This window comes from Rhododendron vialii, chromosome 11a (genome assembly GCF_030253575.1).
Source record: "Rhododendron vialii isolate Sample 1 chromosome 11a, ASM3025357v1".
NCBI classification, from domain to species: Eukaryota; Viridiplantae; Streptophyta; class Magnoliopsida; order Ericales; family Ericaceae; genus Rhododendron; species Rhododendron vialii.
Window position 1 is genome coordinate 15,388,349 of NC_080567.1, and position 26,668 is coordinate 15,415,016.

A 26,668-nucleotide genomic window follows, 5' to 3' on the forward strand; every position below is an offset into this window, starting at 1 on the left:
TTACCTTTTGTGCATCTTTCCCTATCTTTCTTCACCATCACATTGTTTCTTCACCGATGCCTTACAGATTACCTTACATTTCTCAGGCCTTTGATGCTGGTGTGAAATTAATTGGTGCAACAAGTCACTTTGTGACTGAAGAACTTGATTCAGGACCTATTATTGAACAGATGGTAATTTCGTCTATTAATAACTGCATTTGATTTTGCTCCATTCATTTTAGGCGTCAATCATTTTCTAAGCTTAAAAACTCGAGATCCAGGTTGCTAACAGATCTCAATTTGGGTTGAGAGTATTCTATGGAAACTATATTCTTATTTACTTCTTTTTGAACTTCCACTTTGTATCGCTATTGACTACCATGTGAAGCTGAAAGATGTTTGGAAGACAAAACTCAAGTTAGGGTAAGAATTTGGATCAGTAGCATTAGTTACATACCGAGTATTGGGAATAGCGTTGGGTGGCCCAAAATATTTTTTTATGGAGTGATTGTATTGCTTCTATTGGAGGTACGAAGGAATACTTCCTTGCAGAGGCGGAACTACCCTTAGGCTTATGGGGGCCAAGGCCCCCACATAGTTTTGTTTTGTTTTTTTTGAAATTTCAATATTAATATTAGTGATTTTTTGTTGGCTAAGAGCACCTAGATATTGTGTTATGTATTGGGTGTTATTTAGACATTTAAATACTTTAAGAATGTGTTCGTTTTTTGTCACAAAACCCAACCACTCTCTCTGTGCAAGGTCTCTCATAAGTTTTTCTTTCAATTATTAATCTCATTTCTCTTCCTATCTCTCTCCACTCATTACCAAAAAACATTCCTCAAAATCCAAACCAAACAAACTATAAAGATTCCTGAACCTTGTTGAAATTTCAAAATTTAGTTGCTCGTAGTTCGTCCCCCAAGTTTATGGTTCCGTCCCTGCTTCCTTGGTATGGAATTCTTAGCTATCATTCTTTATTTTTCCTGCTTTCTTTTCATCGATCAAGATCTTCTTGGATGTGATGACATCACTCGTTAAGCCTGACTCAGATTCTCTGCGTCTGTTCTATTGTATTAAAGTGCCCTTTAGTGCACCCATCACCCACTTTACTTGTAATGGTACTTGTTCTCTGCAATCACCAGGTGCAAATATTTTTTAGCCGCAGTGGATCCATTTAAAATCAGTGATTTTGCTCCTGCTTCATAACATTACAAGAGAAATAAAATGTGGAATGGAGGATCCACTCTAAGTCAGTTTGTTGTTGCCATTGTAGATTAATTATGAAGTTTGATGGAATTGTCAGATTGCAATGTCTAACAATTGGTGGGTTAGCTGTATTTTTAGAAACAGCAAAAACAGCTATTGCTGTTTCTATCTGAACTTAAGATAGTTCAAGTCATGTTGAATTTTCCTGACTATACTGCAACTTGTTTTTTTATCACATTGTGCATCTTTGCATGCAGGACAGTTGGTGTTTCAGCATATTTCTTGTGTGCGTATGTGAAAATGAATTTCAGCATGTTCTCGTATGGCATGGAAAATATTGCATTACTTGTTTATTTATTAACTGAGAACATGCATGATAAACCAAAATTATTTCATTTGTTCCACATTTTAGAACACAGTTTTTCCCCCCTTACCCAGGTTGGGAGGGTTTCACACAGAGAGAATTTGCACAGCTTTATACTGAAATCAGAGAACCTTGAGAAACAGTGCCTTGCGAAGGCAATAAAATCTTACTGTGAATTGCGGGTGCTGCCGTACGGAGAAAACAAGACAGTTGTCTTCTGAGGGGAGGTAGATGACAACTTGAAGTTCAAAGGTACAATTGGTATGTACATCTGATTGTGCTTTTAAATTGCTCAATACAAGTTTTCCCATGTTGAGCTATTAGCCTATCCCATAATTTTGATTCTGTGTTAAACTTTGACTTTGCTAATACTGAATCAAACACCATTGCGGGGAAAAAACAATTAATGAGAGGATCGCTGAGTGTTCCTTTTTCTCGCTTTTATCATTCTAGAAGATTTTTGGCAGAGGAGTAGAGTGCTGTTTGTGTTCATGTAAAGGAGCTTGATATTCTTTTGACAAGGTTATCTGCAGCTACTAACAGGTTATTAGTTAGCCGTTTAGTGGCTTCAATTGGGATAAAAGGCCATTAAGTTGCGGTTCATTTCTATATATTGTGGATAGATGCATAATGAAGTTTACCCCTATACTGCTCCTATACTGCTCTATGGATTTAAGGTCAATTACGGAGAAATCATGACATTTCGTGGTTCCATTTGTTTAATTTTTCTCGAGAAAAGGTGTACGTAAAAGTAAATGACGGCTGAGAGGAAAACTGGATAGGACTTTCTTAGGAGTGCAAAAAATATTTTCACTTGTATAACAGGAGAATGCTTTCTTTGAAAAACTATAACCCCCCGTAATGTTGCGATCCCAATTGTGTTACTTCCCACCTATTGTCGAAGTATCGGATGAACCCTGACTATTAAACCAAGTATGTCTACAAACTAGTCATGTACTCTTAGTAATGTTTAAGAATTTGATAGAGCGCTCATCATCTTCAATGCTACACGCTTGACGAAGAAGGTTTCGAATCCCATCTACCCAATTCTGCTTATGGATCTTGTTCTTGCACTTGAACTCTAGAAGACCCTGTCCTGTTTTGACTCCAAAATAGACTTCCATTTGATCCCTTTCCTTTCTGAATGGCCATGCCGAGGTCTCATCACAGAGTCCATAAACAAGACCTGGTACCGATACATGATGTCAGAAACGAATCAGAAATAGAAGGTAAGAGGGATTTTTGGAATTCTACGTGTGTTTTTTGAAGTGAAGGTAAAACAGAAGAAATATCCGGAACACATTTAATTGCTCTAGTATTGGTCTGGAATTTTAGACTGAAGAGTGCTTACATTTGTTCTTCTTGGTGAAGGCTCCTCCTACATGTTTGCTTTTGATCTTAATCATGACCTGAGATTTCTTGTTGATATAGACAGAAACACGCTTCCATCGCAACACACCTGAGAAAAATTTCCATGAGAATGAATCAGACTTGGCAGTAAAGTGATTCGTATCCCAAATTAATTGCACTCTTGGACTGTAAGAAATAAATTAAAAGGAAAAAAGTGATAAGCTATGGTGTGAACTTAAAGGTTCTGAGGTCTATTGGGGACCTATTAAACTACAGATGGATGTAGTTCTGTTAGAATCATCAATGTCAGGCGAAACCAAAAAGTTTACAGGTATGCAAATATTATCACCAGCAGGAGTCTCGTGAAAACATTACATTTCAGGATTGTGAACAAAACAATCTACATGTTTTGTTAGTTATGCAGAATTTTATTTATGTTGATTTTTATGCCTCTTCACGGGGACAGGATCTGTAGAGATAGGAAAGTGCAAATGGAGTAGATGAACCTGATTAAGCTTTGGATGGGGAAGTACCTTTTCGCGTGTGTTGCAACAAGTCGCCTATAAAACGAGGATCCTGCTCTTCAATTTCACTATAGAAATTAGCAACCCTATGAGATTCTGCCATGCCCTTGTCATAAGGGCTTATAGCTGCATTCTTCTTTGCTTCTTTTGGCAATCGCGCTTTAAGAGCTGCTTCTCCTCGCAAAGCTTATTGAAAAGCCAAACAAATTGACATTAATGGGTGGCTTATTGAAATTCTTTATGATAACAAAAGTTGCACGTCTTTGCCAAAATTATACACCTATATTGTGGTACAGTTTTTTGGTAATTCGGAACACATCCCACCAATAGGTTGCGTGGCCGCACTGTAAACTGGAGCCCCCTTTTTCAGCTATATCACGCAAGCGAAAGGGTGACTTAAATGATTGTGCTCTTGGTGGGAGTTCTAAGAGAGTCGATCAAGACACTTGTGCTTCTTAGGCACTTCTGTTCTGCCCTCTTTAACACTTGAGCTAACCCTTTTGGTTAAATGTTCAAGGCATTTATTACTCAGTGGATGAATAAGTGGTCGATGATATAGAACCAGAACTCTTTATGTGACATTCTGGAACCAAGATCACAATCCATGGTTCAGAGACTCATTTAAATGTGTACCCTGGATAAGTGTTTGAGAGATATCCAATGGGCCATATGCCTAGTTAGACATTCATCTTACAATAACAGTTTGTAAACGGAATTCACCAAACCACAATCTATGCCCAATTGCATGAGAACTGTGTATCCTGTAAAATAATACGACCATACTGAAGAATATGAATATTTTGCTGTGCCCCATGTGCTTTAGGTGTAAATGAGATGACTATGATATAAACACTCAGGCCTACCTAGCATATGCAACATAGACGAAGATACAAAATAAACTGATGGAATACCTGTTGCAGCTCCAGCAGTTAGTGTCACTATGTCGCTTGGACCTCGAATGTTTACTGCCGATCGGACAACAGAAGCCACACAATCGTGATCAACCCCAGCTGATTCAGCCATCTCGATGCAATGGGATGCCAGGAGCTCTGTAGCCGATGTCAAAGCCGCGCTCATTTTTGAGCCTGGGCCTTTGGAGTTATCTGCTGCAGCCACCGCAGCCAATGCTGAAGCTAGTCCAGCAACAGAGAGAGCAGCGTGCGTTCGTGCATTTTCTACTCTCGCTTTGTCTTTCTTCTTTAGGGTGCTGTTGTTATAGTCCTTTTGGTGGAACCACCTACCTATTGACCCCGTTCTCCTAGCGTTGAAAGATTTTGTTACCTTGCCTGACTGCAAAAGGCACAGAGGAATAAGAGAAGGTGCATTACTATTTCCTCCAGTCATTTGCTCATTGATCATCATCTTTTTAAAATCCTCTGCGTCATATTTTTGTCTGCATTTATGGACTTGTTGAAAATGATACAATACAATTGGTGTCGGGTTTATTGAAACCTTACGAACATTGACAGAAGCACACTCATGGAAGTACGCTCATCACAAATGAACAGAAATTACACAAACGATTTACTTGGTTCGCCCAAAAACAAGGGCTGCCTCTGTGGGCGAAAGAGAATTCATCCATGATAGACCATAGACTGTACATTGTACAAACAGAGACTACACACCGAGATGCCTGACCCGTGACCCGTTTCCTTTTTCAATTGTCACCCAGATGCTCCCAATACTTTCCTGTCTCACTTACATGCTTCTTCCTATTCCTTAGGTTTCCTTCTGTAGGCAAAAAATTCTCAGTTTGCTTTCGGTTATTGAAACTTAAGTGTATTGTATTTGATTCAATGATTCATTTTGCGTTTAGAGCCTACAAACCCAATCCTAATGTCTTTCTCTTTTCTCCATAGATTCCTAGGCAAATCCATGACCATGATCCAGACAAAGAATTTCATACCCTCATAAGTTGGAGTTGATGCAGAAAACGATGAAACAATAACTTACATGTATATGTGGAACTGTTCTCTCTGGTATTCCATTCGGATCCTTACCAACCAGGAAGTGTTTTTGTTTTTGAGCCAGAGCTTTCGATATCTCGGAAGCAGAGAGGCTCCATGATCTGGACAAGAACGCCATGGGTTCCTTTGGTGTTTGTGGTTGAGGAATCGACGGTAATGTCGAAACCATTTGCGTCACATCCCTCTCTCCTGCATTACCTGCGCATCTAAAAGAATTCCTCCTCCATCCCCAAAAATGTCCGCCCTCCATTTCGAAATTAGATAACCCTGAAAGTCAATTCAAAAATCTCCTCCTCTCCCCAAATTTATCTTATATGTTGTTTATTTACTTTGCAATATTTTTACTCCCTCTGCCTGCATTTCCAAATCAATTGAAAGAGAAAGTAAGAATGTGAGAAGGAACAATACCATACCCATTAATTATTAGAGAATCCTTTTTTATTGAATGGAAACTATATATATGTATTTCTTGTTGTGTGTGGGTGTATATAAAAACTTTTATTATGTGAATCCAAAGGGATGAAACTCATATACTAGAATGTGATAAGATAGGTCATAGAAAAACTCTAATATACCTGACAGATTCTTCAAGAGAGAGAGAGAGAGAGAGAGAGAGAGAGAGGGGTCTTCGCAAACCTCTTAAAAAGAGAAGAAACCAAAGTGTGCTATAAACTAGTCGTTGGGGTATCTACCCAGCTTTTATGCATAGGGAGAAAACCAAGCAATAGAGGGACTCACATAATGGCCAACACAAAACCTAACATCATAGTTCTCGTGCTTCGAACCCCCACGAATCCAGGTGGATGTTAATTCCTTTTACACAAAACAAAGGGGGAAAACAGGACTACTAAATATGTTTATTGACAAAAACTTATTTACGGAAGCTTCGTAAACTAAGTTTTACAGCGCTCAATCTTGAGCGTCCAAAAGTGTTTGTCGTGAATAAGTTATTCTCATGTTTATAATATACTCAATGTATTCGTCGTTGTTTATCTATAGATAGGGAGGGGAGGGGAGGGTGGAGCTGAATTCACGAATGTGGAAGCCTGCAATCTCTCAAAGACTACTCTGAACAATATATACATATATAGGTGTAATGAATTTAAGAAAACATAAAGAAAACATTGTCCTTGTAACATGGAAAATGTACAGAAAATGTTTCACAACACCCGTGCAAACCCTGCTCATCTAACGCGTTTATCCATAAGAAAAGCTTTTGATTGTTCACACTTATGTACCCAATAAAGGCTATCCGTATTCCATGCATGCTTGATCAAGATGTGGACCTAAGCCTTTATTGAGGTGGCCCTTATGATTCTTGCGAAATCAAATTTTTACTTAACATGATATTCAGATCAATTTATACGCATCTCGACTCTTACAAAATTAAACGTGTTTTTGGAGCATTTCCATGTATTTTTTTTTATCGGGAAAAAAACATTTCCATGTATTACTCTAAATTTTGTATGATTGATTAATACCGTAAGAGGTAAGACCCATTTGGTTTGTGATTCAATAATATTTCATGTCGATGATTTAAGAGAAGAAACTACATATGACACATCGTGAATGGTGTCGAGCAATGCCCCAAAACCAACAAATAACCTTGGGCTGGGTTGGCACGGCACAGACACGACACGTTTAAATATGGCACGATACAGACACAACACAACACGGTTTTAGACGGGCATGACGCAACAAATACTAAGTTGTAATTAAGGAAAACTTGAATATATAGGGGTACTCGTGCCCTATAGAAATACTTAAGTCCTTATTCTATTAGGTTTGAAAACTTTTCTTTCCATTCTCAAAGTCAAATAATTAATCCTAAACTACCCTTTCTCTCTCCTAATCTTCCAAATCTTTCTCTCTCCTTATTTTTTCTAATTATCTCAATTCTCTCTTCAATCTTTCAAAATTTTCTCTCACCTAATCTTGTAATTCTTTCCCTCTCCTAATCTTCTCTCTCAAATTTCCATTCCCTTAAATCGCAAAACTAAATTTAAAACTAAATACAAAATCATAAAACTATCAAACTAAAATAAAAAAAAGTAGAATTAACTTGTTGAATACAAATACGACAATTTATCGAATGTGATGAATTTAGTAATTATGATACATTTTTTATATATTCAATAAATTTACCAAAACACAACAACAACAAATTAATCGAATATGATAAAATTTAGCGTATATGATGTGTAAGGATCTGTAATTTTAAATTCCTTTTCGATCTTTAATTATTTCGGGTGTCGATAATTGTATTTTGAATGAAATTATGTTTTATTATTGTGATTGTATGGATATACGTGTATCAGAAGTTTGGTGAATTGTTGAAATATATATTTTGATGTTGTGAAGGTGTTTGGAGGTGTTGTGGGTGTGCTAGTGGTGATTGGAGTTGAATTGGTGGAAGTTGGAAATGTTATAAAAATTCCTTGGAGGTACCGTAGCAACCTTTACCTTGGTACCGGTACCATTTGATCAATAGCTCAAACTTTGTGACTGGTACCGGTACCAGCCTTTACCTTAGTACCAGTACCACCTGCAAATTTTTTGATTTTTCAGCTCACGATCTGGACCACTATAAATACAACATCTGTACTCTTTTCACACCCCATACCCCGAAATAGACCTAGAAACACTTCCTCTCACTTCTCTATTCAATCCCTCATTCAAACCACTTGATTTCTACATCAAACCACCTCAAATCTTCAAGATTTAAGCATCTCTCATCTCAATCTCTCTTGATTTTCAAGTTTTGCAACCAAGGGGAAAGTCTCACCTCTTTTCTCTTGATCTTTCCCTCTACATCACATTTTTCTCCCTCTCCTCACCAATGTACTTCATTTTTGGAAAACCTAGACTTTGATTCTTTTGTCAAAGCTAGGAGGGAGGTTCCTTTGGTGGGTTTCAAGCTCGATCCATTCAAACACTTAGGGTTTCGGCTCAATCTCTCTTTTGGTAGGGATTTCTCTCTCTCTACTTGTTTATGTGGTTAGGTGTAACACCGTTGAGCTTGGAATTCGTTTTTCTAAAAGCCCAGGAGGTACCGGTACCAGCCTTGGAAAACTTATTATTTTCCCTTCTTGATTGTGATCCATGAATTGGTCTTGTTGACTGTTGATTACGTGTTGAGATGCATGAGAATGAATTAGTCATAGTGGTATTTGATTGGCGAGGTTACATAGTTGTTGTTAAGAAATTTGAATGGGGAAGTAACGGTAATGCAAGGGGTGGAAATATCGAAACCCAAAAAAGGGCTGAAGTTGACTGTAACGTAAGGGGTGGAAATATAGAAACGTAAGGAGTGGTGTTTACTGTTAAGTAAGAGGTAGAAATATAGTAGAATATGTGTGGACACTTTAAATTTTTGTTTATGGTGGTGATATATGTTGTCCCTTAATATAAGAACCTTTGTCTGCGTTATAACTTGCATAATTGCTTATGGTTGAGCTTTTGATGGCATTTCCTCTAAAAAATGATTTTGTTTCATCCACATTTAGAGTTAGTTGAGATTATTCTACTCAGCTGCTGTAGCTCAACCCTTCATTTTTTAGGTGGGGCCCAGGGCCAGTAGCATGGTGAGTTGTGCGTGCATGGATTGACATCATTTTAAAAGTTGATATTGAGGAGTTACTTTAACATCCTTTTTGTAAACCCCTTTTGAAGATGTAATCATAACTTGATTTTGATTTATTTTGATTATGGATGACTGTAATATCCAATTCACTCTTCTTAAATAGTACTTTGGAAATATTGGACCGTAGTGCCTAAAGTGTACTCTTTTGGAACTAGATTCAGTGACATCACTATGGAAATCTCTTTTGGGTTATTATGTATGTTACTGCAAGGATTCGATTTATGGAAAGTTATCTTTATTTATGTTTAAAATCGCGGGAATGACAACTTGGCATCAGAACATCTAAGTTAGAATACATTGAGACCGTGGGGAGATATATACTTAGTCTCATGCATTGCACTTAAGATTTCGTAGAGTGGCGTTGCAATGGTGAATCATGTTGGGAAGGTTGGAGGCTTTGACCGCATCTTGATATTGCTGTTATTGATAGTTTTTCCTTTCTTAAACCTTTGTAGTAAAATGCCTTCGAGACGTCATGTTAGACAGGGTAGGGTTAGAAATTGTGGTCGCCAAGGCCATGGGGTTAGTTGTCAAGGGGAAGCTCAAAGTGAGAATCAAGGAGCGGGAGCAAAACAGAATATAGAGACACCAAACGCTCAGAATCTGTTGGGGGTTAGTTGTCAAAGGGAAGCTCAAAGTGAGAATCAAGGTGCGGGAGCAAAACAATATATAGAGACACCAAATGCTTAGAATCCGTTTGCTAGCGATTTCATCGCGACACTCGTATTGAAAAATCTCTTAAATCCAGCTCTTAGGGTTGCAACAAATAATCAGGCTATGGAAGCTATAAGAGAGTTCTGATGTATGGACCCATCCAAATTCAACAGGGAGGGTGATGATTTTCTTGGGGCCAACCATTGGCTTGCTGAAATCCCAAAAATTTTTAATGCTCTAATGATTACTAAGGACGACTTAAGGGTTCAGATGGTGGCATGTCAACTCATTAGAGAAGCGAATGAGTGGTAGGAATCCATTCTTGGGGTTTGGAGGGATGTTAGGATGGCGGCTCAGCCGAAATTGAAAAATTGATTTGGGCCGAGTTTGGTGAACTCTTCGAGGGCCAGTACTTTCCAAAGTCTTACTGTGAGCATTTGAGGGAACAATTTGAGAAGCTTGAGAAGGGTACAATAACCGTTTCTAAGTATGCGTTGAAATTTCTGTCCTTGTCCCATTTTGCGCTGGAGTTGGTGGCGTCGGAAGAAAGGAAGTGTAGACGACTTGAAAAGGGTTTACACACGTCTATTAAGAGGTTGGTTGTGAGCCAACGTATTGGCAGGTTTTTGAAATCGTGGAGTGCACAAAGAGTGTTGAGATTCCGAATGATGCGCCTATAAATGTGAAAGTGTGGGAGCCTAGGCAACAAACTGTGAGTATGAGTTCTTCCTCGGGGAGTTTCAGGAGTCAAGGGAGAAAGAGGTAGAGGGAACTGTTCAGCCTTTATAGACTTTTAGACCACCTATTTCTTCTGGGGCTATGGGAGTTTTTGTTAGGCCTCTGGTTATGTGTCACAGGTGTTGTCAAACAGGTTACATTCGTACTTAGTGTCCTCAGCTTCAGGGGTCTTGTTATGTGTGTGGTAAATTTGGTCATTTTGCAAGAAATTGTACTCAATGAGGGGGAGCATGGAGTGAGTCAGGCTCAGTACAGTGGCCGAGAGCTGGGCAGAGTTTTGGTCAGTAACAGTCGTTCAGGGGTACTGAGAGATAGCACAAGCCTCACTTTTGTCAGACTACATCGAGTCAGGGGTCTCAGGTTGAGTAGGGAGCGAGTTCTTTCGCACTTAGTCAAAGTTTCGGATAGAGGGGCGGATTTGTGCAAGGTCAGAGTCCCAGGGGTGAACGTTGACGATCACTTCAATTATTCCACCTGCCACTTCTAGACTTTCGTTGTGAGGGATACATTTCTCTTGTTCAACTCCCTCGCTAAAGTTCTTTTCAATTATGGAGTATCACATTCATTCATTGCTGCATCTTTTGTTCGTGCCTTAGAATTGGAAAACGAAGATTTTAGTCCACCTTTGTTTGTCGAGACACCGTTTGGGGGTAGAGCACCTCTAAAATGTGTATGCCGAGATTGTGAGCTAGTTATTTGTGGCCGCCATTTTGTCTTCAACTTCATTATTTTGGATATGTCAGGGTTCGATCTTATTCTGAGAATGGATTGGTTATCCACGTTTCATGCAATAATAGATTGTTTTAAACAATGAGTTTGTGTCTATCCACCCGAGGGTGATTGTTTTGAGTTCTATGGGGAACCTTATTTGTGTGGGTCGCAAGAGCTCGAGTCAATTTATTGTCTCTTGGAGAGTCTGATGCTAGATGAGGATGTGTCTGCGCGTGAAAAATTACCTTTGGTTGTTTTTTATTTTCCTGATGTGTTTCTGGAAGAGTTACCTAGTTTACCACTCAAGAGAGTGGTCGAGTTCACAATAGAGTTACTTCTTAGTGCTTCTCCTATATCTTTGCCTTCTTATCGTTTTGCTCCAGCCGAGTTGAGGGAATTGAAGACGCAGTTGCAAGAGTTGCAAGACTTGGGGTTTATTTGTCCGAGTACGTCACCATGGGGAGCGCCGACTCTCTTTAATCAAAGGAAAGATGATTTGCTTTGTTTATACTTATGTTACTTCACTCGGTTGCAGTGCTTGGCCCTAGGTTATTCTGTGAAGGTGTGATTTGGAATAGTTGGTAAACCTTGATACCATTAGAATTGTAAGAACCTGGTTTTATTATTATTTATTTTAATTGATTATACGTTGCCGTGTGGGCATATTGTTTGAGTGACGTGGGACCTATTTGCGTATCCTGAGACTTTTAATATGATTATATATACATTCGATGCAAAAATTGAGTTTTTGTGGCCGAACTAGAAATTCTCGAACCTTGGGGAGTTGATTAGTGTTACCATAGAGCTAGAGGGACTTATGGTGTAATTTTTTCCCAAAAATCAGATTTTTATTTCCAGGGGAAGATCGGCTCCTCCATTTTCCATTTCCAGGGGTTCTTTTTTCTTTTTTTTTTTACTTCTTCTTCATCTCTTGACTCCTCATTCTCCCTCACTACACACTCAATCAACCTCTCAAATCTTCTAAATTTTGGAGAATCTAAGGAAAGGAAAGCTGAATTTCATACATAGAACTCAAAGATTTTGGAGCTAGAAGTGGGTTTAGAGTAGGGATGGCATTAGGGGCGTTCGGGGCGGATATGGGGATTTCCGTCCACGATCCCCGAAATCGATATATGACCCATATCCGCCCGATAACCGAACGGGGATGGGAAAAATGAACCATAACCAAACCATTCGGTTTTTGGGTAATCCTCGAACCGAATGGTTAACCAAACCAAATCAAAAAAAGAGGGAAAAGAAAACCAACATTCAACCATTCTTTCTGGATAATTCAGAAATTCTTCAGAAAAAAAAAAATCACAGCAATACAAGTGAAAACAAACCAACAATCAGTGGGTCGAAGGGGAAGGACGGAAGAAAACGATGCCAAAACGAGTGAGCACGGGTTGGAATCGAAACGAGTTTCTACTGACTCAGTCCGTCACCTCAATTTTCAACTTCGTTCAGTTTGCCGAGTTCGAGATCCTTTTCGTTCTGTTCTTCGTCGTCTCTTTTATCATCTTCAAAGATCTCACAACCAGGGCCGAGTACAATCAGATCCTCGCGAAGATTGGTGGCCTTACTAGACAAATTTATGGAAAAACATGAAGGATTTGTTGGATCAAAAAGCATATCTAAAGAACAAAAATCCATGTGAGATTTGGGTTCTGTAAAATGAGTCCAGAGAGAGAGAGAGAGAGAGAGAGATCACGGAGTCAACTCAAAATCGCCGCTCTCGGCAGTTGGTCTAACGGAGGAGTGGGGAAATGAGGACAAACCCTAACTGGTAGTGGTATAAGTGCATATATATATATATATATATATATATATATATATATATATATGTAGGGGTATTTTTGTAAATAAATTGTTTCGGTTCGGTTCGAGTAACGGATCGGTTCGAGTATCAGCTGAATCGTAACTGAACGGAACCCGTTCGGTTATCTCCCACCCCCCACCATATTTGCACCAACGGGGAATATTTTGGTTATGGTTCGGGGAAAAAAAGCGGTTAGGGTTCGGATACCCATCAGTTTGGTCGAGATTGCCATCCCTAGTTTAGAGAGGATTCATAGCTAGGGCTTGGTATTTGCATCTTTGAGATAATACATGACTAATCCTTTTGATATGTTTATTTTTAGTATAAATATTGTGGATTTGTTTGTAGAGCATGAGTTTTAGATTATATGAAAATTTGTGTTAGGGTTTTAAGATCTCACATGGAAAACATGGATTTTTGTTGATGCTCGTTAAATTCTTAAGATTTATGTGTTATTGAGATGTAGAGATGCTAAATGTTTAAAAGTTACATGTTTTAGTGAAATAGTTATGCGTATTTGAAGTTTAGTGAATACTTGGAGCTTGGATACTTGATGGGAATTATGCGAATGATATTTGGGTATGAATTATCTTGTTCGGTGAGATAGGTTGAGATGATTGTGCTCGGATTATGTTGGTCTAGATTTAAGTGGTGCACCTAGGAAAAATAAGCTGGGCTTGGCGAGCTCTTCGGTGAAAGACCGGAAATTGTTGAGGTGGTATACCGTACCCGATTACCCCAGTGCAAGGGTGGTGCTTGTACCCGGCTACCCCAATTCATGGGGTGGTACTTGTACCGACTACCCTTGGTTTGTGAAGGTGGTGCTTGTACCCGATTACCCCAGTTCATGGGTGGTACTTGTACCAGGTTACCCCTCGGTTAGATATTAGAGTTGGCGTATGGTTTATGACTTTGGGTTAAATCTAGGAATGTTGGGCAATGATGATTAGGCGGAGAACCGTATGAGGTTATTATTAAGGGATACTTATTGACACTTGATAATTATGTGTGGACTTTCAACTTGTGCGTGTTTCACAATATTTATGTTAAACTTGAACATATTATTTGGTTTAGTTTTGTTTCCTACGGGCTCTGGCTCATGTTATTTAAACCATTTCAAGTGGCAATTGTCACACCCTTGATTTTTAACATAAAAATAAATAATCCATTTCAATAAATGATCCTCGCATATTACAGATAATACCCAAAAGAGAATTCCCAAATGATCATTTACAATCCAAGTCCCCAAGTTTAAAGGTTTACAACATTGGCACTAAGGCCCAAATTTCATGGTTAGACAAAGATAGTAAATTTAGAGATTACATGATATCTAAAATTAAAAGACTTCAAATGAATTTACAATTTCGTCTTTCCAAGAGATCATACAAAAGATGATGAAATCACCTCTCGGGCGGCTTTCAAAAGAGATTAAATCAAGTATGCACATCATGCACTCCGCATCTAGGTCCTTGAGATACACCTGAAAATGATAGGTTGAGCTACACTAGCCCAGTAGGGAAATCTCTACAAACTTTATATGCAAATGAGAAGATTTGTACATAAAAGAATGAAGTCTGAGACAACGAAAGAGAATGCAACTAACGCAACTTCATGGAGGGAACTCAAGACTCAAGGGGCACTTCACTCGTCATTAATCAATCAATTAGCCATCTTCTATGTGTCCTTATTGACCACACTCGAGCTCGCGCGCTTCTATATCAAAGAACTTACATTATGGGTCTTGAGAACTTTGTACGTCTCCCAGAAATCTCCAACGTGAGTCCAAGTAGCTCATTCTCCACTGACTCATCAATAGTAAACTTAAGAAACTTTCCGGGTCTTAGGGCCCCATATACCCATAATACATTCCGGGTACTCATGACCCCGTACATCCATTTCACATTTCGGGTCTTAGGGCCCCATATACCCATAGTACATTCTGGGAGCTCATGACCCCGTATATCCATTTCACATCATTTGTATCGCTTTTCATCCTATGTATTTCCAAGACTCTAATTTCAAGAATGTAGATGAGAGAGATATCGATATTAAGTAGGTGGTTCACCTTTCAACTTGCATTTCAATTTTATTCCCTAACTCATTATCTCAACTCGCTCCTTGTACTGCATGGCATCAATTGTCAAGTACCGAACCCAATAATAATCCCATGACGCACCACCCGCTAAGTTCTAAACGAGAATCTATAGAACGAATGCCAAAGGAACATAGGACGATCAATCAAGACGAAGCACGACGATACGAGTTACCCTATTCTCTTTCGGACCACCAGACAAACCACTATCGACCACCCAAGCGCTCACGCTATACCTTTTAGCTTACGATATTTAATAACGACTCCATGGTACGTCTACCAATCACTATGTTACGCCATAGCACTTAATAAGTCTATATCGTTCATTGAGACATGCCACAACATCTATTTCAATTGACAAAGAGCATAAATAATGTACGAGTATCCTAATCATTTAATTATACACCTTTCTAAGCTACGACGAGGGCCCAAAGTGATCATTGCTCAAAGAATCTTTCGAGGTACGAACAATCAAGTTTGGAAGTGATTTGAAACTATTCAAAAGGTAATTGAAGTGTTCGGGGTCAAACGGGTACGAGAAGAAACAAATGAACCAAATCTGTCTGGAATAGAAGAGGGGTATTGATACCCCTGATCGAGGTATCAATACCTGGTCAGAGTCTGGTCCAGAGGAGAGTGGGGTATCGATACCCCTTTTGAGGGTATCAATACCACGGAGTTTTTCTGCAGATTTTCAGCTTTTTAACAACGAAATCCCAACAACAAACGACGAACCAAGACACGATCAAGGCACATAATTAACCCATAAACACATAAAGAGAGTAAGAAATTCCTACCTCAAGTGGTTTGAACGAGACCCAAGCGATTGATCGAAGTCCAAGTGATTTCTAGACTTCCAAAGCTCCAAAATCAACGAAGAACTTCCCTCCAAGCTTGACCCACGAAATTTTGAGCTCGAGAACGCGATTGGAAGGCCGAAGGGTGGTTGATCTTTGAGGTTCTTGAGGTCTTGGAGGAGTTTTTGAGTGAGAGGAGGAGAGAGAGGGATTTTTCAGTGGAGAGAGGGACGGTAGAGAGAGAGAAAGGATGGAAGATTATAATCTCCTACACACACACGTACCCTATATATACTCTTATATCCTATAATCACACATCCACTCCCTCAAGTTTCAATTCCCTCATTTTAATCCCTAATTCAAATAATCACCAAATAAACCGTATTCTCCTAATTAGTCAATTAATAAACATTTTAAATAATTAAAATTTTACGGGTCTCTACAACAATGAGGCGCCGTGAACTTAGTGAAGTTGTGGACACATGGATTTCCTTTATGTGATATCATCTTGTTTAGCTTATATCTTGAATCATGTAATGCCATAAGGCCGTCTCGGGTTCGATGTCTTTTGTAGCATGATCGTAGAACTGAAAAAAATTGTGTTATTATTTTGGAACTATAAAACTAGGAGTTGTGTAATTATCTTTTGGGTATTTCGTCTTATGGCTTGCAGAATTTATGAAAACATAGCTATCTAGTTTGACTGTATAGAGTTATAATTGGTGAAATCTATTTTAGGCATAGGAACTTGTTAGCTATTGTGAAAAATATCTTCGTCGTGTTAATTTTTAATTTTTTTGATAAGTTGTATCAGGGTTTAAAAAGGAAGGAAAGTTTTTTTTTTTGGTCAATGTGCTCAATGTTTGACGAGGACTTGACTTTTCAATGCGATATTTATGCCTTTATGACACGTGTTAAGGTTGAATTTTTGGGGCGTTATAAGAATAGTTGCTATGTTTGGTCAGACTCATCCTATCTGTGGTATTCTAATAGAGATTTAGGTACTCGGAGAGGTCAGTGACCGTCCTTGTCTAACAAAAAATCTTGGGGATTTGTTGATTTGTATTAGGGAAAAGAGTAGTAAGAATGGTTAGGATTCTCATGTGTCATCCATAGATGTTATGTTAGAAAACTCAGCATTAATATTGTTGAGAAACTTTTATGTATCCCGGTATACAAGGGGGTTGGTATCTCTTCCGGAGAGTTTCTAATTATCGGGCTATTTTTCGATCACATTTGAATGATCGGCACTGTTCATTTTGTAGAGTTTGGCGATGTAACGCCCCGATTTTTAGAAAGAAAATCGAAGGTTTTAAATATTGATTTCTAAAAATTTATTGAATTAAAATTCAAAATCCAAAACGGATAATTCACCCTAAAGTTTCGTCTATTACAAATTATTATAGGAATACTGAAAATAGTCTTTGTGATAATAAACTAAACAAAATAACAGAGGCATCTTCTAAGTTTGATACGGATCCCAAGCATACTCTGGCTCAGCCTCAGCCTCAGCCTCTGGATCCTTCTCACTATAATACTGCTCACCTTCAAGATTCTGCGCCTCTTCTGGATTTTCTATAAAATCTGGCACGGAAGCCAGACTATCCGTACCTGAGTGAAAAAGTTCACCCCGTATTATAATCCAATCCAACTACCCCTCTTACTTTACAGTTAGCAAGTGACAGAATAATAAAAAGACGAAAGTAGAACAAAAATTCACGAACATCAGTTTATTACTATTCATTATTCTAATGTGAAATCTAAGATCTCCTCCGTGGGATCTTTCCTCCCCAATCGCTAGCCATGCTCGGTCCCATGAGATCACTTCCCTTTGCTGTCGCAGATGCACCTAAGTTATGTACCGAATATGCATCCCAATAACTACAACAAGGGGAAAGCTTATCATGCCTGAATCACGATTAGGGTTCGCTTATCTTATGTACCACTTCACAAACCACATCACAATCACCACTGGACACCCGCCAGTATTAATTCATCACTGGAAATCCGCCAGTTTCAATCTCATCACAATCACAAAATCCGCCTGCAGGCAATCTAAAAACAAAAACTTTCCAGTTTATCCATTATCTAGCATCATCTAGATGAATTCTATTTCGCAATACCACCCCATGTCTCTAGGGTCCAATCTAGCATTTAAATCAAGTATCGGCACAATATGCAATTAATCAATAATAATTAAAACAATTAATAAATAATGAAATCATGCAACTTTTTATGGATGGGCCGTTACCCTTAATCTTGTATGGTCACAATGTCAATAATAAAGTAAGAGTTTTAAAATAATTTAAAAGAAAAATTTTCTGGGCCCTTATTAATTAATTCTAAGATAATAGATTAATTAAAAACTAATTAAATATATTAATTAGATAAAAATATTAGAATATTTATCATGACCTTAATAAGAGTCCTAAAGGTCCTATGCAACCAGTTGAGTGTCAAAAGTTGGGTTCGGAGGGCCGCGAGATTATTTTAAATAAAAAGATTTAATAAAAGTTGTTAAAATTAAAATAAATGGATAATAAATTATTTAATAAATAAGATAGGTCGAGGTTAACAACGTTTCATCTTTGGAAGGTAAAAAGTCTAAATAAAATTATTCGAGAATTTATAATAATGTTTATAACGTAATTTTAATTAGAAACACTGTAAAAATAATAATAAATAGTAAATTATATAAAAAAATATGAAATTAACAAGATAACATCTTTGAGGTGTGAGGAATTTAGGAAAAATAGTTTGGGTGTTAAAAATATTGTTTGGAAGGTCGCAATTATTTTTCGTTTATAAAACCTTGAAATATAACGAATAAATAATTAATAAATATCTAAATAAATAAATAAATTATGATATTAACAAGGTATGATCTTTGAGGTGTGAAAAGTCTAGGAAAAATAATTCGGGGGTCAAAAACAGTGTTCGGGATGTCGAAAAGTCGATTCGAAACAAAACAGATCAAACCGCAAGGTCTGACCGGTCAACCTTGCGGTGGAGCCTTCTGCCGCAAACTTGACCCTGGTTCTTGCGGCCCGCACCTTGCGGCCGCAAGGTTGAACGCAGTTTTGAATTTTTTTGTTTTCTCCACGGTTTTCGATGCATGAGTCCATTTAGGCTATTGGGTTAAGCATAAAAACACTTAATATACTTAGAGGAGTGTTTGGAAGGGATTATAATACCTTGGTTTGGATCGAATTGATTTTAAAACGAATCTTGAGTTTTTGGAGAAGACAACTTCGGTTTTGGCGATCGGGGGACCTTGGGCTCGAATTGAATGATGCTTGGGGATGCTTGGGGTTGAGGGAAGTGATTGGAATGATCAATTCGGGTCTCGGTTGGTCGTGGCTATGAAACCCACTTTTCTCTCTCTTTCCTTCTCTCTCTTAAACTCCATGGATTGGAGCTTCATTTTCCCCGAATTCTCTCTCTCTTCTGGACTGGTGGGATGTGAAGAGTGGCGTGGTGTGCCCTAGGGTCGGAGTTATGGGGTATATATAAGAGAATTTTTTTTTTATAAAGGTGATAAAATTGTGTTTTAATGGAATTCCAACTCTTGGCTTTGAGATGGACGGAATATGGACGAAAAATAGGGTTAGGGAGGAAGTAGAGACTGAGTAGGAGTAGGAGAGGTGGAAGGAATTGTAATTATGCATGCATGCAATTAAAAAAAAATTAAAATAGGATAATTAGAATAGGATAATTATGTTTGAATATATATATCCTATTAAGGAAATAATTAATTTTATTATCAATAATACTAATTATATGATATTATTATTAATAAAAAATATCGGGTTGTTACAACCTATCCCCCTTTACAAAATTTCGTCCTCGAAATTAGAGTGTACCTTTAGGAGGAAACAGATTCGGGTAGTTGGCGCGCATAGTATTCGTTCGTTCCCAGGTTGATTCCTCAATTCTTCGATGTCGCCAAAGGATTCGGACGAGTTGAATGGTTTTTCCTCGAATGCACTTCTCACTATAGTCTTGGATTTCCACTGGCTGTTCCTCGAGAGTGACGTCCTTGTTGAGTTCGATGTTTTTCCAATTGATGATGTCGGAAGGATGTGCCATGTACTTTCGGAGCATTGACACGTGGAATACATTGTGAACTCGGTCCAGTTGTGGCGGTAGTGCTAAGCGGTACGCCACTTCTCCAATTTTCTCGAGGATCTCAAAAGGGCCGATGTATCGTGGTGACAGTTTTTTCCTTTCTTTCCGAATCGGATAACTCCTTTTCGTGGTCTAATCTTCAAAAACACATGTTCTCCAACCTGAAAGGTCAATGGTCGGGTCCTCTTGTCAGCGTAGCTCTTTTGTCGACACTGCGCGGTTAGGAGTTGTTGGCGAATGGTTTGGATCTTTCCTGTTGTCTCTCGGACTAGCTCTGGTCCTAGAAAGCTTGCTTCTCCCAATTCAGCCCAACAAACTGGCGACCGACAAGGTCGCCCATACAGAGCTTCGTATGGTGCCATGTCTATGCTGGATTGATAGCTATTGTTATAGGCGAACTCAACAAGGGGTAGGTGTCGTTCCCAAAGTCCAAAACACAAGCGTGAAGCATGTCTTCTAAGATTTGGATTGTTCTTTCGGATTGTCCGTCCGTCTGTCTGTGGGTGAAATGCGGTGCTGAGACGAAGGTCGGTTCCTAAAGCTTTCTGCAGGCTACCCCAAAAGGTTGACGTGAATCGTGAATCTCGATCACTCACGATGGATACGGGTACACCGTGTAATCGCACGATTTCTCGGATATAAAGCGTGCTGAGGGAGTCCATCGAATCCGTCATCTTCATGGGTAAAAAGTGGGCGGATTTGGTTAAACGGTCAACTATCACCCAAATGGCGGTGTTTGATTGTGGAGACCTTGGCAATCCTGTCACAAAATCCATGGCAATATGTTCCCATTTCCATCCAGGTATAGGTAATGGTTGTAGGGTTCCATTAGGCTTCTGATGTTCGGCTTTTACTTGCTGGCAGGTGAGGCATGATGAGACGTATTTGGCCACATCCCTCTTGATTCCAGCCCATCAGTACTGTCGGCGGAGGTCTTGGTACATCTTGGTGCTCCCTGGGTGGACGGCGAAGCTGGAATGGTGGAATTCCTTAAGTACTGCTTCCCGGAGGGTACCGATGTCTAGTACAAAGATTCTTCCTTGGAAGTGGAGGCTCTTATCAGCGTGGATCTCCCACCTTGCTGCTGCAGTTCCAATTGAGAGTTGATGCCGGATGAAGTCGCATTCTTGTTCAAAGGTTTGAGCTAAAAGAATTTCTCGGTGCAAGGCTAGAGTTGCGACTATGGCGAAGAGACACGCACTACAAGAAATCAAGCCTTTTGCGAGGAAATATATTTCTCGCTAACTGCTTAATTCTCCTCGCAAAAGGGCTTTTGCGACAAAATTTCATTCGTCGTCCATTCCTCGCAAATGGGTAGTCTCTGATTCTTTTTTGCGACCAAATATTTTTTCCTCGCCAAAGGGTTATTTTTTGCAAGGATGTTTTGGTCGTTGCTATTGAATGACCCATTTTGCGAGGAATATCATTTGACACTAATGTAAAACAAATTAGTCGCTATAAGTATCCCGTTCCTCGCCAAATATACATGTTTGGCGACAAATTATTTCCTCGCAAAAAGGGTGCATTCAATAGCAACAACCCGACTTTCCTCGCAAAATATAAATTTTTAGCAACAAAAAAAATTCCTCGCATAATAGCCCCTCAGTAGCAACAACACATGTTTCCTCACAAAAAGGGTGCATTTAATAGCAACAACCCGAATTTCCTCGCAAAATTTAAATGTTTAGCAACAAAAAAATTCCTTGCAAAATGACCCATAAGTAGCAACACATGTTTCCTCGCCGAATATATATGTTTAGCGACTAAGCATTTCCTCACAAAATGGTGCACCCACTAGCGACAAGTAAAATTCCCTCGCAAAAAGTTATTTTTTGGCGAGGAAATAAAATTTTATCCCTAAAGAAGAAATACATTTTGCAAAGAAACTCATCCTCGCAAATAAAAAATAGTTTTCTTATCGCAAATAAAAAATAATTTTCTTGTCACAAATTACTCTTTTAGCGACAAAAAAACCCCTTGGTAATTGTTCTTTTTTTGCTTCTTGTCGTACAATGATCTGCTTTATTATTCAAATAACACAATCCATCAAACTCAAAAATAATTGCAGGAGTATTAAAACAATTCTCAATGTCAAAACATGATACCTCAATTCCCAAAACATAATATCAAGTATCTATACAAAACGGATCAAAAAAAAAAAAAAGTATCTATACAAAAACCACAATGAAGTACTATATTATGTACTGTTAAATACCAAAAGCCTATCCTCCACAATGAAGTACTATATCATATTGTCAAGTACCAGAAGTCCTTTAAACAAAAGGCAACAATGAAATACCAAATTATGTACTGTTGAGTACCAGAAACTAATTGCATCCTTCAAGTATCCTTCTTCCATCTAGAAGTCCCAAAAAACAAAAGGTAAAAAACGGCTTTGTCCTCCAAACATCATTGGTTTCCCATCTAGTACTCCATTGCATTTTCATCCACAAAAAGATCACCATCATTCGTTGAGCAATCTACATAAATGTAGTAAAATGGAAAGGTTTAGAAATTCTAGTCTTGATTACTATTTGATTACAATATACCATCACTACTAAACATGAATATCCCAACAAATTTCTATAAAAAAAATTATACTCATTAGAAGTCTTTCACTCTAGGCTAGGAAAGTATATTACTATACTAGCGTAGCTCTTCCAAGGGGGTTCTAACAAAAGAGTAAAAAACCAACTCTCTGCCATTAGTTCCCCTCAGCACATAAATATGACGTGCTCAATCAAGGCCACAAAAAATCGAACCACAATCATTAGAATTGGCCGGCACTGTCTACCAACCCAAGTCAGAGGGTTGAACTTATGCAGTAGAAGTTTCAAGGTATATCATCTAGAAACAATAGAATACAAGACACATTGTGAAAAGTTATCGGCATTCTCTTGGTACGTGATTTTAAGGTTATGAAAGCAATAAATGGTCTAGAAATTCTAAACTAACTCGTAAAAGGTTATGTCCCTGCATAGATAATTCCTAGTTTCAGCAACTAGGACTCATTCCAACATTTTGATTCACACTTTTACGTATTAAACCTAATTTCCAGCATGTAACACCAGTTTCCTGCACTTGAAACGACAGTTCTAGCACTGGAAACATCATTCCAGCACTTATACGCAGATTTCTTACAACTAAAACTCTGTTTCTGATATTCAAGGACCTAAGTTTGTCAATTGAGTTTCAGTCTTAGCATGTATAAAAAAGTAAGGAATAGATACTCACTAGCATCATTGGAAGGCATGTTGTGACCATTTTGCTGTAACAAGAAATTTAATTGGGATTGCATGTTGGCCATGGTTTCTGCTAGTTGCTCAGTATTTGTACGAGCTTGTGTTGCTTCAACTAGAGCTTCCTCACACTTCTTCTGCACTGCTGTAGCTTCTTCTTTAGCCTCTTCAACATCTCTTATAAGTTGCGCCCGAGAAGCTTGGCCAGATTTTGTTAGGCTAGGCTTGGGACCATGTCCTAAACCACGTATGTATCCTGAAAAGGGTCCAAAGACTGTACATGAGAGCTCCTCATCTGTCAAAGGAACAAATCCATTTGCCATCGCTTGATCATGAACATCTTTTAACTGTTTCTGCAAATATCACAGTAAATTATGCCTAGACAATCAAAACAAATTTTTCTAGAAGATAAAACTAATACATTATGAGATGTTTTCCACTTACATATACAGTTTCTGAACTATGACATCGTCTCTTTTGGCTGTAATGAGTCTCCTTCCAAGTCTCAGGAAGGTCAGGATTCACACCGTTCTTTGCTCTGGATCATTATTTGGCTTAGATTACACAGCAGGAGTAATTGCTGATCTTATAGTCACATCATTATTTGGCGTAAATTTCACAATAGGAGTAAGCACTGATCTTGTAGTCACACCATGAGGAGTTATTCCATGACTTGTCATTCCACGACCTCCTCGTCCTCCACCTTTAGTAGACGTCTTTGCATATCTATAAGAGGACAAAGAATAAGAATAGACCAACCATCAAACAATATATAAAATTGAACGAACATTGAATATAAGGGAAGAAAATACCTTAAATTAAAGTTAATTTACATTGCTGTTGATGTTTAAAAGATTAAGTAATGTAATCTATTAGATTTTCTTCTTTTTTCTACAAGGTTAATAAAAGAAATAAAAGAAAGTTAAGGGCAGTTCAATGTAGTGTTTAAAATTGGTATTCTCCAAAGATCTCAAACTTTCTTAGTACCTCTTTCTCATCAAGTATGATTTACTATTTCCTTTTGGTATAGTATATCAAATGCTCAAAATTTTGATCACAAAAAAAGAGAACATGAATCCAACTCAGATTCTTTTTCCAGAATAAGCAACAACAAAAATAGCAGATGGTAATATAAATCCAGCACCAGTTTGGTCGTGCTAGCTGAGTTCCATTGACAGAATAGAAGCCCCTAACATCTCCCAAGCACTCCACATAACCAACCACAACACCAGAATCAAAGCCCCCAAAATTTTTTTTTTTTTTGAATGGCGAAGAAGAAAGATATATTAAGAGAGAGGAGAACAAAATACAAGAGATAGTCCCAAAAGAAAAAATGGCAACAAGACGCACTGGATACTTTTCAACAAGGTTGGCACCTATCCAAAAATATCAAGCCAAAAAAATCGAAAAGCCGGTTGATAAGCAATCAACTAGCAGACAAACAAAACAGAAAAGGAAAACAACCCCCATGAAAAGGGAGACAAATAACCGCAGTGTACATGAAAGGGACTGCCACAAGTGATTTGAACAGCCACAAGCCATAGAACAGAGTAGTTCACCAACATTCTACCGGAAGTCCATCGCATATCTAACATTTTTGCCACAGGTGCCACAAAGAAACCAACAATGTAGGTTCCAAAACCAGCAGTATAGATTCTGGAGAGCATATCAATAATGAGCTGCATTCTTTGAGTATAAGACATGGCACCTCTCTTCACCCTCAGAATCGTACTCCCACACACCCAACCCCAATCAGCCCCCACACCAAAAATTGAAACCCCTGTACTCCCACAGCTACCGCACCAGAAATTGAAACCCCCACACTCAAAGAACCCCACACTGAATACCCCTTCTGCATGTGCTTAATTTCAGCACATAAAGACATAGAGTAAATAAACACAAAGACAGAGAGTAATTAAAGACAAAGACAGATTAATTAAAGACAAAGACATAGAGTAAATAAATGAGGCCTCTTCTGCATGTACTTAATTTCAGCAAAAAAAATAAAAAAATTCCATACATGTGGTTTCAAGATTCTTGATTTCCTTAGTGTATTCAGCTTTTCATTATTATTTTTTTGCTCGGTTTCAGCTTTTCATTATTGTGAGAGTCGGTGCATTGATGGGGTTTTGTGACTATAGATTGGAGAAATACTAACATATAAGTGCATATATATACACAAAACCATGTACAAACATATGTGTGTGTGTGAAAGTGTAAGATTATGAGACCTTTGCCCCAAATAATCACAACAAATCAACTGGGATTTAGGATGTTTGCAGGATTATATGGGAAATGAGAGATGAAAACTTACCAGTGTACCTAAAATCTCAGAGAAGAGTTACCACAGATTCATCGAAGTGTTCTCTGCAACTTCACCAGAGAAGAGAAGAGGAGAGAGAGAGAGAGGGTTATGAGACGTAAGAGAGAAAGGAAACAAGTAGGACTAGCATTCCCCTTTTTGCCCAAACGGTGCCGCTTTTGTCTTTTTTTTTTCCCCTCCCGCGCGCCGCTCCTTTTTCCCAATCCCGCCACTAATTGGAAATTTTTGGACAAATGACAGACGAAAATTATTCCTCGCTAAATTATTTTCTTTTGTAACAATGTTGCATATACAATAATTGAAACACAACATCAAACATAATCTCTCACATAAATTTTTTTTAGCAATCAATCCTGTTAATTTCATTGTGTTTGTTGATGAAATCAGTCACATAAATTTTGGCTCAATCGAGTTTAGTAAGCCGCTTCAACGATCGAGATACAAATTCATTGATAAAACGATATGTTTTGTTATGGTCAAACGTCTAACGATACTTGATTAACTTCATGCTAGTACAAACTAATCTAATTCATGTCATGTAAAAGATAAACGGTTCGGATGGCAAAAAAAGACCACAATATGGGCTCGAGTGATGCACCATAAAGACTTTAATGCCTCCGGACGCATTAATGTCTTCTGATCATATGTTTCGATTATCTCAAATTTTAGTAGAAATGATGTAATCAGTAAAAGGTGAAATCCTAACTGTTTAGATCGACAATTATAAAAATAGACTTGACACTAATCTTTATAATCTATACGTTCAACTTACTTGATAGTAAACTAAATCTTGTGCAGTAGTTGAGTGTACAGTAGCCACGCGACAGTGACACAATCATGACGATCAAGATCGTTGATTTTGTTGGGCTTAGTGATTATAGCAATCATGGAAATTTTTGGCTCAGTTGAGTTCAGAAAGCCCCTTCATTGGGACGCAATGGATAGTAAACTAAGTCTTTGCAATTGCTGATGTACAATAACCACATGGTCGTGACATAATCATGATGATCGAAATCGTTGATTTTGTTGTGCTTATTGATTAAATCATTCATGTAAAATTATTGCTCGATTAGGTATTAAAAGTCCCTTCATCGAGATGCGAATTTGTTGAAAAAATGATATTTCTCGT

The 26,668-nt window shown here is 38.2% G+C and overlaps 2 protein-coding genes across 23 annotated transcripts in view; one reads left to right on the forward strand and one right to left on the reverse strand.

The window, feature by feature from the left end:
• LOC131308591 (formyltetrahydrofolate deformylase 1, mitochondrial-like) overlaps positions 1 to 4,767 on the forward strand; it is a 64,980-nt gene extending 60,213 nt beyond the window's left edge. For 4 of the 21 annotated variants that reach the window (XM_058335546.1, XM_058335539.1, XM_058335545.1 and 1 more), the window contains 2 exons: positions 87 to 173; positions 1,629 to 4,767. In XM_058335546.1, coding sequence (XP_058191529.1) covers positions 87 to 173; positions 1,629 to 1,775 — 234 coding nt within the window. In that variant the 3' untranslated portion in view covers positions 1,776 to 4,767. Of the gene's footprint in view, positions 1 to 86; positions 174 to 1,257; positions 1,308 to 1,602 lie in introns of all 21 variants that reach the window. The other 17 variants (XM_058335550.1, XM_058335554.1, XM_058335555.1 and 14 more) reach the window with 13 other exon arrangements.
• LOC131308590 (VAN3-binding protein) lies at positions 2,340 to 6,197 on the reverse strand. Of its 2 annotated transcripts, XM_058335537.1 has the most exons (6): positions 5,971 to 6,196; positions 5,382 to 5,749; positions 4,340 to 4,718; positions 3,438 to 3,614; positions 2,906 to 3,013; positions 2,340 to 2,740 (listed from the first exon to the last, which is right to left on the reverse strand). In XM_058335537.1, exons 2-6 carry the CDS (start codon positions 5,643 to 5,645, stop codon positions 2,505 to 2,507), a joined length of 1,164 nt encoding a protein of 387 aa, XP_058191520.1. In that variant the 5' UTR covers positions 5,646 to 5,749; positions 5,971 to 6,196; the 3' UTR covers positions 2,340 to 2,504. The 2 variants fall into 2 exon arrangements, with proteins under 2 accessions (XP_058191520.1, XP_058191521.1); XM_058335538.1 differs by lacking the exon at positions 3,438 to 3,614 and having other exon boundaries at positions 5,382 to 6,197.
• Positions 6,198 to 26,668: the final 20,471 nt, after the last annotated feature.

Bases quoted from the DNA above. Each gene is read 5' to 3' on its own strand.
- LOC131308590 (XM_058335537.1), bottom strand. From the start codon at position 5,645: ATGGAGGGCGGACATTTTTGGGGATGGAGGAGGAATTCTTTTAGATGC. The intron at 4,719-5,381 runs GTAAGTTATTGT...TGCCTTTTGCAG, and splicing joins GAACAGTTCCACATATACAT to TCAGGCAAGGTAACAAAATC. The intron at 3,014-3,437 runs GTACTTCCCCAT...AATTTTTCTCAG, and splicing joins GTTGCAACACACGCGAAAAG to GTGTGTTGCGATGGAAGCGT.